Below are 11,927 nucleotides of genomic sequence, written 5' to 3'. Positions count from 1 at the left end.
AGGGTGATTTAGTGTAACAAAGAGATAGTAAATTTGCAAAACAAAGAGAGTGATACCTTAATACAAAGAGCCCTTAGTAGCTTCTCCTCCACCTCCCCCTCCCACCAGGGAGAGCTGGCTGCTGTGCTGTTCTAACAACACTATTCATAATGCATTTTTAATAATATTTCTAACAGTACTCTGGCCCAAGTGACCAGGGACCCATATAGAGCTGGGGGGCCTATGGTACAAGTAAGGCCTGAATTTGCATTTCTAGAGTCATAGTGCAACACCTTGATTACTCTGTTATTACACTACTACTTGTTGGCTTGTGTTGAAGCAATTAAAACCAAGAATAAGAAAAAATGTGCGTCCCTGTGAGAATCAGGATACAAGACTCAAGGGGCGCATCTACAAGTGTGAATGCTGTGGGGTAAACCCACCCTGGGCAGGTGTCTATATGTGCAGGCATCTGGGAGCAGATTTGCTGCTCATGGGAGCAGTCTGCTCCCGCCCCTGCCAGCAGCCAAGGGGAGATGGAAGCTCCAGCCACACCTGCCTGTGGCCAGCAGCCATCTTTAAAAGTCAGCTCTGTTCCCCTGCTCCCTGGCCACCTGCTTTCATGGCCCAAAGTAGTGTGCAAAATGTTGTGCAAGCATGCTGCAGCTCTGTCATTGGAGCCTGGGCCCAGGCAGGGGGGATGCCTGTTGGGGGACGTGGGGCACGGGCACCTGGCTGGTGGAGGTGCTGCTGCGCCTCAGCCCAGGCCCACAGTAGGGCTTGTGGCTGAGAGGTGGGTGGCTTCCAGGGGCAAGTCAGGTGGGTCGGGGTGCAGTCAGTGGCTGGGCAGGAGGCAGCAGGAAGGTGACTGCCAGGACCAAGACAGTGTCCAGCACCCTGTTGTCCTCCTCTGTGACCTCCATTGCCCTGGTGCTCTTGGGGCTTCAGGTGCCTCTCTTCCAGGGCCAGCTGCCTGTCCTGGAACTCCTGGTCCTCTTGGTCCCTTTGCTGGGCCCTCTCTTCCTGGTGTGCATCCCACTCCCACTGCAGGCTATGTCGTTTGCCTGCCAGGCCCATGAGTCTGCCAGGGTTTCCTCAGCCATCGTGATAAGCTAGTTCAGGAACAAGGTCCGGTCCTGGGTCCTGAGCTACTGGAGCCAGTGAATTACACAGGGCCATGGCTGAGACTAGCGGTGACCCTGAAGGCAACCTGACTGCCAACTGGTGCCTCTCCCCTGCATGCAGCTAGAGGACCTGCAGACCCAGGAGAAAGAAGCTTTTTGTGAGAATTTGCAACATTCCTGAGATAAGATGCTCCATACCAAGGGGCTGTGAACTGCCCAGCCTCAAATTGGGGTGTCATGCATGTACAATCTGGACTGCCATGGACCATGGTAAGTTGGCCTGGCAGACCTTGGCACATGCAGCCACTGGCTGAGCCCCCTGCCCCTTCTCCCCTCCCCCCCCCCGACTTCTCCATTCCTGCTTACTCCACAGGGGCAGGTGGCTGCAGGCCCAAGGTCCCAGGGAGCAAGGATTTTCCCAGGGTGGGACAGACCTGGCTCCTGGCAGCACCTGCTGCTGTAGCTCCAGACCTACTCCCCCCACTTCTCTTCCTCTGGCAAGCCTATCTCTTGTGCTGCTGCCAAGTCAATGGTGCCCAGGCTTAGGGAGTAAGGGGCTCCTAGCTGACTGGGATGCAAAGCTTCTGGTGCCCCTGCCTTCCCCCCAGGGGGCCTCTCTGGGGAGGAGGCCTAGGGTCAGCCCTCCCCCCCCACACTGGCTCTATGCCCTGAGCATGCCCCTGCTGAGAGCGTCCTGGGTGCACCATGAGGACTGAGGGGTGCCCAACCCACTATACCTTGCTGCTGCTGATTGCCATGGTGCCCCATGTGTACCTGCATACTTGACATGGGACCCTGAGCTTCAACGACGCAGAGAGCAAGCCTGCCATGCAACCTCTGCCATAACCTAGAGGGCTCCCTGTGGCTGCGCTGCATGTCTCTATCCCCTACAGCCAAGGATGACATTGCTGCCAACATCAACATTATCCTCTGTGGGTGAGAGGCCCATGTCCATCTAGTAGCGGGGCACAGGCTGTTCAATAAAGTTTGCATTGTCTCCCACCTCCTTGCATGCTGTGGTGGGGTGAACCCAGGGGCAGGGAAGCATAGCTGGGCCAGGTGAGGAGTGGGGGCAGGGCCAGAGGCTGGGATAGGGGCCAGGGCAGGGAGGGCCCTCACCCCAGTGCAGGGCTTACCAGGTGAGTGTGGCAGGCATGCCCAGCAGCTGAAGCTGGTCCCTGCTGGCAGCAAGGACATGTGGCTCCTGGGGCACAGGGGCACAGTGTCCAGCTGTGTGGGCAGAGGCCCCTTCTGGGGAGGAGTTGGAGCTGCTAAGGGCTGGTGGTGCCATGGCGCCTGACCTCTTGGGCGAGGCTGTGCCCCCAGAGCTGGTGAGGCAGGCTCTGGCCCAAGCTCCTGGAGCTGCTTGACGAGACTGGAGCGAGGAGCATAGAAAGACAGCTTCCTGGCAGCCCAAGGGGCCCGGTGATGCATTGCTGTGGGTTCCAGGCCACAGAGGAGGCTCAGGCAAGCTGTCTATGCTTGAGTACACTGCATGGTTCTGGCCAGGGTTCTGGGGCATGAGGATGTCATCCAGCTGCCACACAAAGGGCATGGACTTGCAAGCAGTCCCCGACCACCGGTTCTGGTTGGTGACAGTGGCTCACTATGTCTGCAAGGCTTTGACCTTTATGCAGTACTGGTGTGCTGATCAGAAGTGCCCACATGCCTGTATGTGGCCTGACAGGCCCTAGTATAGACATGTGTCTTGGAGCACCCACTCTGCACAAACTGGCTGAGGACCTTGGGCTCACCTCACAGCGCCATGAAGACATTGCTTGGGGTGGAGGAGAGAGATTACACCCAAGCGGTGTTGGAGCCCGCAGAGTTGATCCTGCCTGGGGTGAGGCAGGTAAAGCAGTGGCTGTGGGGCCTGCCCTGCCTGGCCACAGCCCTATTCCTGGAGAGCAGGGAAGAAAGAGCAAAGCCCACTTGGCCATAGCAATTTCCCTTTGCAGCTGGAGAGGGGGGCTGATCTTTGCCTGCATGGTGTGTGGCTGGGCCAAGCCACTGAGGGCTTACAGCTGGTTTCCACACCAAGCTCTGTATCAGCTTAAATGCCCCTATAAAGACTTTACGAGTTTGATACGTTAATTTCTGACTTGTCACAGAGCACAGAAAGGGAGTAATTAATGTATTAAAGGCTTTATTAAAGTTTTTTGGGGGGGGGGGCAGGGGTTGGTTTTGCCCCAGGTGCCAAACTTCTTTGCTACAGCACTGCCAAGCTGGAGGTTTTTAAAGGTCAGGGGATGGGGCAGGCAAAGAGCTACCTCAGCCCTGGGGCTGAAGAAGCTCTCGGTCCAGGGGCCAGAGAAGCTCCCAATCCAGGGGCCCTGGAGCTAAACTGTAGGTAGCCCTCTGGTGGTGGGGCTGACTGGAAGCAAATTTGCTCCTGGTCAGCGTTTACATGTGTGTTACTCTGCAGTAACTAATTGGGAGTTAATTTGCTACTTGTATTTACAGGTAGCAAATTAACTTGTGATTAAAGCAAAGTACTGTGCAGTGACCATCTGCACATACAGACAGTGAGTTACCGTGCTCTGTTGAGCAGTAAAGCATCCTGTGTAGACACGCCCAAGGCTAACAACTGAGACTGTCAGAATGAAATAGGGAAAGGTGAAAAGACCCAGTATCTCTACTGGGGAATAAATCTGGTCCTGCTGAGGCTGGGCTGGTGCATTTGGATAGCACACACCTTATAAAGGGCTGATTCTGCAGAATTGGGATGAGGCAGCTCAGAGGATTGTTCTTGACAGTAGCCCTTCCTCCCCTGAAAGGCAGCAGGTCATCAGCTTGCATGCAAGAAGCAGGAGAGTCCCAATCAAGTGCTAACTGGTCTTTTGCTGAGCAGCAGACTAAGGAGGATTGGGCAATGGAGGAGGTGAACCCCTCGACCAACACCTCATAATTACTAGTGCAGGGGTTGGAATGTCCTCAAGGATGGCCCAGGATGCCCTGGCAGGGTCATGGGCTGGGGCCATTCCCAGGGTGCTCCTAGGCTCCAGGATAACTTTTGGTGAAAGGATGAAAGTGAGATGCCAAACTTAGCTTTCCATGTCCCAGGAGAGTTGCTCTTGGTTCAGGTTCATCTGGCTATAGAATTAGAACCAACAGGAGTTGAGCTTAGTTCTTTGATGGAAAAGGTGTAGGTGCTGACCTTCAGGAGGTTTTAGGACTATACACCCTAGTGGATGAAGACATTGTGCCATGACACCTCCCTTCACTGTTTTTGTACTCTTCCATCGGTAGTTGTGACAGGCCGAGCAGCCCGTGAGGCAGCAGGGGGATGCTGGTTTCTCTCCAGCTTTAATTTGAACGTGTAGCGAGAAATGTTGGGTGAGAGCTACACACCCTCAGCTGGTGTTTCCACAGCTCCTGCAGGGGGCTCCCGCCATGGGGGTGCATCACACGCTGCTATGGCTGGTGGTCATGATGGCATAGGTGACTGTTGCATGGGGGGCACCAGTGGGGCACAACTGGGACCAGCTGTGCCCCACTGGTCAGCTGTCAGTTGTATCCCACCGGCCAGGGGCCAACCAGAGGTGTGGGGGTCCCCCAGGCGAAGCAAGATTCAGGGGGTGCTGAATTCCCTCCTCCCTACCAACCAGAGCACTCAGTCGGGTGGGGCCCTGTGCCCTCCCTACATGTCGCCTATGCATGGTGGTGTCCCACGTGCTGCCACAGCTGGGAGCCCTGTCAGCCACAGGCCTCGCAGCAGCATATGGGACATTGCCACAGCTGTGGGACCTGCAGCTGCTGGAGCTTCCGACTTTGTGGTGCAAGGGCTGGCAAGCAGGCCTGACTGGCAGTGAGGCGTGATTGGATGGGGCGCTGGATCCCACAATCACACCTCCTGCCTTGCAGGGGGATCCCGCCAGTCTCCTATTAGGTCTCTCCCTGCCTTTCTAGAGAGGCTCAAACACAGACATTGGGTGCCAATGCAGCTAAGGCTGCTGGCAGAAGCTCCCCCTAGACCCTACAACAGGGTGCGCAGAGGTCACCCGGCCACAGGAGGCTATGCCAGAGGGGGCGGCCCCGGCCCCTGGAGCTGCTCCGCACGCGGCATGTGGCGTCAGCACCAGCATGTGGTAGACGGGAAAGCCCAACCCCACCCTCAGCACACAGCCGACCCTCCCAGAAGAGAGATATAGAGCGCATGCGTAAAGCCACCCCTGAGCGCGCTCTATTTTCGAGGCATAGGCTTGTTTCAGCGCATGCGTGTTCAAATCTTGTCCTCCCACTGGCACAGCTTGGCGTCAGCTCCGTTCCCATAGTTTCACGCTCCGAACGGCGCATGCGTCCTGACAAGGTCCCCCTCCTTCCCGCCCCCACGGCGCCTGCGTAGTAAGCCGGGCTTCTTTCCTTCACCGGAAGTGCAGCGCTGCGGGCTGCTCGCGGGAGCCGGTTGCTGGTGCCGGTGCGGAGCGCGCCGCTATGACCCCGCCTGGGGATGCTGTGTTAGCCGTATCCTTTCGTCGCTGGGGACCAGGGGGTGGGGTGTGCCAGGCGCCCGGGCCCTAAGGCTTGCGGACGTGGTGAAGGACGCAGCCCCCCTTACGCCCCGCCGTGCCCAGCCTCCGCTCCATGTAGCCGCTTCAAAACAAAGGTCCCAGCCAAGGCCGGTGGGTCCCGGGCCGGACCACTGCTTGGAAATAGCAGCCCTTGGTCCTAGACAGTTGCAGGCAGTTACTGCCCAGACGCGAGTGAGGCAGGGAAGTTGGGAAGGGGCATCATGGATTTATAAAGGATCGAGGCAAGAGGCTGGGGGCGAATGGGCTTACTGCAGTGTGTGATCACCTTCTCCACTAGTTATCAGCCCCCAGCCCCTCGGATCCTTTATAAATTCATGCTGCCCCTTGGAATCGTGGCAAGTTTTTGCTGGGATCGTCCCTTGTGTCTGAGCCGTGAGTGAGCAATTCCTGTGTCACGTGTCTGCCCCATGTTTTGGCACTCCGAATTCTAGCAGCTTAAGTAGCTTAAGTATTACCATCTCGATCCAGACCTGGTGCTTGCTACAAGAGGGAGAGGCTCTCTTCTCTTCCTCTGTGACCTTGTTGTGGGCTTCAGAGGTGAACCCTTGAATGCCAAGTGCTTTGGGCACTTTTCAGTTCCCCAACTGTGGCTGTGGCTCTTGAAGCTGTGTCTGTGCTGCCATTCATCTCCCACTGCCAAATTTCTGGACACATGGAGAGCCCTGTGGGCTGGATTTGGCTTGAAGGCCAGAAGTTGAGTGCTACCATCCTAGAGGCAGAGAGCATGCACTTGAAGCATGGGTTATGTCCACATTGGATTTACCCTTAAACAGAAGCGCTAAACCAAGATTTAGATTTTTTTTAAATAAAAAGAAGGGTGCTGATGAAATGTTTTGATGACACAAACTTGGGAATCATCACCAGCACAGAGCAGAATAAGGTTATTCTGTAACCCCTTGCATGCCCCCCTGGAATACTTTGAGGGCTGAAGTAGCAGCAATGGGATGAAATTCAACCAATACAAGATAGAAGTCATGCATGGGAGACTGATCCAAAAGGGGGTTTTTTTTGTTCTAAGTTGGAAACAAATCAGTTGGAAACACCTGAGAAGGACCTCCTAGGTAAAGTTTTTTTACTACAGAAAGATTATGAGCTGTTGGTGCTCCCAAGATTGATCCCCAAGGAATTCCACTAGTGATCACATTCTAGCTCAATACTTCCCCTTGTAGTGCTGCTTGTTGCCAACTCATGAACCAGCTCCTCCTCCACCTTACAGTTCCTTTACTCTAATACCTATCTTCTCCAGGTTGATTTTTACACTTTTGGCCCATCATCTGTGTATGTGAACTTATAACAATGTTATCAGCTCTCCCAAATTTACTGAAAAAGATGACATTGTTCATCACTGTTGGAGTCCTTGGACAGCGGTTACTGTGGATGTTGCCACCACCACATGAGTGAGGAACCCACTGAGCCTGTGTGTCCCTGCCCCACCTCCAGCCTGCGGGTCCAGCTGTATCCTGTCCTGCTGTGATTGCCCCAGGCTCTGCCCCACCCCAGCTACAGTGGAACTTCCCCTCCCCCTTGTGGGCTTGCCTGTGCCTGGACAACTAGGATTGGTACCCACCATGTGCATGTAGCAGCCCTGGTGTCCCTGCGTATCCTGATTGTGGCCCCGGGAGGATGAAGAAGATCTTTGGTTTTGGCAAGAAGAAGAAGGGGCTGCCGTCGCCTTCCAAGAGCGCTTCCCTGCCCGTGGGCTCTGGCGGCTATGGGCTCCGCGAGCGGGACCTGGGGAAGCTACACCGTGCAGCTGCCACTGGGGACCTGGGCAAGCTCCAACAGCTGCTGCGGAAGCAGGATTCCAACCAGCTGGACAAGGAGAACCGGTACCGCAGGGGATGGGGGGACTGCGCTCTGAGGGCTGTCAGGCCACCATCTGTGACCACCCTTCTTCCCCTCCCTCCTGAAAAATAGGCAAGCAGGCAGACAGACATCCTCCGCCTGGCAGTAGGCATCCCTGGAGGTTATCTGCTGCTTCAGAGTGTGCTCCCTGGGTGGAGTTCATTGCTCCTGGTCTCCCTTGAGCCTTCCCAGGCTTTTCTGGGTCCCTCCTCCTCTGACCCCACAGGTTGTGTTTGTTTCTCTTTCCAGCCTGGCGGGGGTGGGTGGGAATAAAGACCAGAATGGCAGACAGAGTTTCAGACCACTTGTGGCTTACGCTGCTGCCTTCAAAGCATTGCTGCCTTAAAGCAGCTGATCTCAAAATGGAATGGGGTAACAGCTGGTCTTGGGCAGATGTTCATTTTCTCCAGGGAGAGTCCTTGCTCCCTCAGGAGAAACTGCTTGTGCACACCTTTGTCACTTTCTCCCAGTATAGAAGTGGAGAAAAATAACTCAGGAACAGCCCAAGTGAATTGGTTCCCTGGGGGAATCTCTCTCAGGAGACTGAATGTTGGTACAGACAGTCAGTGTGCTTGGTTGCTTTTCTTTCCCCTTCCCCCACAAGGAGGGGAGAACATGTGTGTGGCCCAACCAAGCAGGGAGCAGAACATGGCCCCTGAATGCTTCAGGTTGGAAGAGTCCAGCGTTGAAGCACTTTGTGGGCATGTTTTGGTTCTGTTCCTGCCTGTGGAAGCAGAAGGGAGAAGCAGCAAAGTGCAGTGGGTGCTTCTACAGAAATTCTGTCTCCTGGGAGAGAGTCTCCAGAGAGCCACTTCGCTCAGATTGTTCTCAAGTTATTTTTCTCCCCAAGCACCTGCTCTTACTCTGGGAAAAATGATGAGCACATGTACATTCATGGTTTCTCTTGAGAGAGCAGGGATTCTCCCTGGAGAAGCTGAACATCTGTCCAAGCTCACAATCACGCTGCAGTGTTTGGGTGCTGAGAAGTATACAAGCAATACTCTCTGCCCTGCTGCAGCTGCTGAAACAGCATAGGTGAGGGAAAGTCTGGAGGATCCTATGTATAGCACAGAGACGCTGCTTCCACTTTCCATTACCCTGATGACCCCTGCCTACATTCACTTAAAAAAAAAAAAAAAAAAGCCTGCAATGCTCTCTGGGCTGCATGCTCTAGGGCCAGTATCCACATTTCAGGCTCTTCGCTTCTTTGTTTGAACTTCTGTACAGGTCAGTTTTTGTCTTAGGAAAACAAACCTGAGAGAGTTGTCCTGGATGTGTGCATGTAGACAGTTTCTGTGGGGGCTTATGCCACATCTGTTATGTACATCAAATAGGCCTTACATCAGCCTGCCAACAATGAAACTTGGGTTCACCAAAGCTCTTTATCTAATCTTAAGTTAGTCTGTGAAAGTGCATATCTACCTTGTCTTCTACTTGACTTCAGACTAACATAGCTAACTACCTCTCCCAACCATTGAGAGGAGCCACAGGCTTCCCCCCCCACCCCACATTTCCTAAAGTGGAAGGATTGCGGCAGGATTTGTTTCACTGTTAACATTAACACTAAAGAGATACCAAAAGTTGAAAGGATTGGCTACCGGCCACCCCTGCCATAGTTCAAATGCAGAAGATATACAGAACACATGAGCAGTGCTGTCAGAAAAGAACTGTGTTCAAAATTAAGTTAATTATATTTTGGTGTATTAGCACTTGTTGCAAAGCTACTTAGATTTTTATTCAAGGAAATCTGTTGGAAGGAAAGTCCAAAGTGGTTATTAGTTTCAGGTCATGTTTTGGCATAGGGGCTCAAATGATTGTACAGCAGCTCCAGAGAGCCTGATATTTCTGAAAGGTGTTTCTTTCAGTCAGTTACACAAGAGGAGCATAAATTATGTAGTAATGATCCTTCAAGCAGGCAGCACAAGTTGTGAGATTTGATTCTACTGACCCATCATTACCCTTATTGTAACAAAAACTTCACTCAAATTTTCAAGCGCTGCATGTGGGTTTCATCTATAAAGTTATGATTAAAATTAATGAGAAGTTGAATGGATAAAATGTTGCATGGTATTCTGCAAATACAGTGGAATTATATATTTCAGTCCCAAAGAGTTTTATTTTGGGTCTAGTAACTTTCAGAGCAGGGTTTGTTTGTACCACCCCATCCCATTCTATGAAATTGTTCTCCACGCTGTTTTCTACTCTCTACTGAACTGGTTACTCAGTATACCGTGTGGTCTCTATTGCTCCATGCTCACGGAGAGCAGATGTCACCTCTACATTTAAATACTGGTGCATGGCCAGATTCCTTCTTTCTGTACCCAGACATTTCAGAGATCAGCACCTTGGAAGTTCAGCTGTACTTCCTGTTCGTGAGCACTCTCAGCCCACTAGAAGAGTGCTTTTTCATTGCACCTGCTGTTGGAGCAAGTGCTGAGATCCTTTGCCTTCTAGAACTGTGAGGTGAAACTAAGGTATAGAAAGGTCTCACTCAAAACAGCCTCAACCAGGAAGCGTATGAAGATTAGCCAAGGAATTGGCAGTTCAGGGACATCAACATTGTTCCATGCATTTTACGGCTTCAGTCAGGCCTAAGACAATTGTTAGTTCTGCGCTAGGTGAGCCACTCTCCCGTATTGTGTCACTCTGAACAAGTCTTCACAGGCGACACTTGCATTAAGCCACATTTCATGGATAATACAGACATCCCCAGGAAGCCTTTGAGGTTGGAAAAGTCTTTACACAAGGATGTTGCTGACAGTTGTGACACAGGAGTTCAGACCACCCACTAGTTTGTCTCAAAGTCCCTTTCTTCTAAACCCTTTGTTAGACACCACCAGCAGGCTACCAGTAGAAACCTGGAGGAGAACGCTAATTATTGCTGCACACACAATTTTCCCAGTTCAAATGATGTGGGAGAATTCTCTCAGGTAGAAAAACTTACTGAGGGACATCTGAACAGGTATTTGAATGCTGAACCCCAGGAAAGCAGGGAGTTCACAGGGCTGATTCATAGGTGCTAGGGTCGGAAGGGACCTCAATGGATCATCAAGTCTGACCCCCTGCTCGTGGCAGGAAGAAGTGCTGGGGTCATGTGACCCCAGCCAGGTGCTTGTCCAGTCTCTTCTTGAAGACCCCCAAGGTAGGGGAGAGCACCACCTCCCTTGGAAGCCCATTCCTGATTCTGGCAACTCTTAACTATGAAGAAGCTCTTTCTGATGTCCAGCCTAAATCTACTCTCGATCAACTTGTGGCCATTGTTCCTGGTTATTCCAAGGGGTGCCCTGGTAAACAGGACAGCCCTTGGTAAATATATAGCAACCAGTTAAAATCCAAAGCAGGAAACTGCTTGGGTACCTTATGTCATAAACCAGACCCCCACCATCTAGGCTTTAATTTCCAAAGGTAGGTACCCTCTGCTGTCACCTTCCAGCTGTTTTGGGCAATAGTTAATACACTGCTCAACCAGAGTGCTTTTGCTCTGTTAAGTGTACAAAAATAATTCAGAAGATAAACCCAAAGACTTGAAATAGCATCACAACCATTCTGACCTGTTGTGAGTTTGTGAGTTCTTTGCAACTGAAAAATTGCTCTATTATTTTTCTGTAGTCAAAAAATAAAAACAAAAATCTGGTATTTTCCAAGGGATGCCTCAAGTCTAACAAGGGGTGCCTTGAGCATACAAGTTTCACTAGCCTGGGCAGCAGTTGATAGGCGTGGATTCCAACAACTGTCTAGGGCAACTGGGGAAGCTCATGTCTGTAAAGCCTTCCAGAACCTGAAGAACTGCAAGTTTTATTACATGTTGCAGCAGTATGTGGATAATGGCAGCACATGTTTTTGTTGCTATAGCCCTAATGGTTAATTTGCATATACCAAAATAGTTTGCAACAGATCTGTACAAGTGAACATAGTAAGCTTTGAGATACAGATAGTTATGTTCTGCTTTGCAGCTAAGGAGAAGTTTTCTATCAGTGTGCTGCCTCTGCAGATCTGGGGTAAGCTGAATGGAGGTTTCCTCAAAAGTGGCCCTCATCATCTTAAAGTTCTGCTGCTTCTGTTTATCCTAGGTCTGCAGAATAATCCTCTCTCACAAGTCCATGCTTGTTTTTGAGCCAGCAGTCCACAATGTAGTGGATGCAACAGCACTTGCTTCTGGAGCGTCATCAGGATCATGTCATTTTCTTTACCCTTATCACCTGGGATCGTGTCATGGGTGACTTCAATTACCCGGACATCTTGTGGGAAGATCACTCAGCAAAATCCGAGCGGTCGCAAAGCTTTCTCTCGTGCGTGGATGACGTCTACCTGACTCAAGGAGTCTATGGGCCAACGAGAGGCAAAGTGCTGCTCGACCTGGTACTGGCTACGGGGGACGACCTAATCGGCGACCTAGTGATCGATGGGAAGCTGGGTGACAGCGACCATGAGCTGATCACCTTCACCA

At 52.0% G+C, this 11,927-nt stretch overlaps 1 protein-coding gene and 1 long non-coding RNA gene across 2 annotated transcripts in view; one reads left to right on the top strand and one right to left on the bottom strand.

Annotated features, from left to right (window-relative positions):
• The window catches only part of LOC109315632, a 7,559-nt gene extending 6,314 nt beyond the window's left edge, over positions 1-1,245 (bottom strand). The window contains exon 1 of the long non-coding RNA XR_002102565.1: positions 1,234-1,245. This is a non-coding gene — a long non-coding RNA (uncharacterized LOC109315632). The remainder of the gene's footprint in view (positions 1-1,233) is intronic.
• A 4,234-nt stretch (positions 1,246-5,479) lies between these two features.
• The window catches only part of ANKRD26 (ankyrin repeat domain 26), a 119,281-nt gene continuing 112,833 nt past the window's right edge, over positions 5,480-11,927 (top strand). Inside the window, exons 1-2 of the mRNA XM_019543428.1 lie at positions 5,480-5,567; positions 6,882-7,464. Coding sequence (XP_019398973.1) covers positions 7,259-7,464 — 206 coding nt within the window. The 5' untranslated portion in view covers positions 5,480-5,567; positions 6,882-7,258. The remainder of the gene's footprint in view (positions 5,568-6,881; positions 7,465-11,927) is intronic.

Source organism: Crocodylus porosus, unplaced genomic scaffold (genome assembly GCF_001723895.1).
Source record: "Crocodylus porosus isolate Cpor-Errol unplaced genomic scaffold, CroPor_comp1, whole genome shotgun sequence".
Classification (NCBI taxonomy): domain Eukaryota; kingdom Metazoa; phylum Chordata; order Crocodylia; family Crocodylidae; genus Crocodylus; species Crocodylus porosus.
Note: the sequence above shows the minus strand (reverse complement) of the source record. Positions and strands in the feature narration are given on the sequence as shown.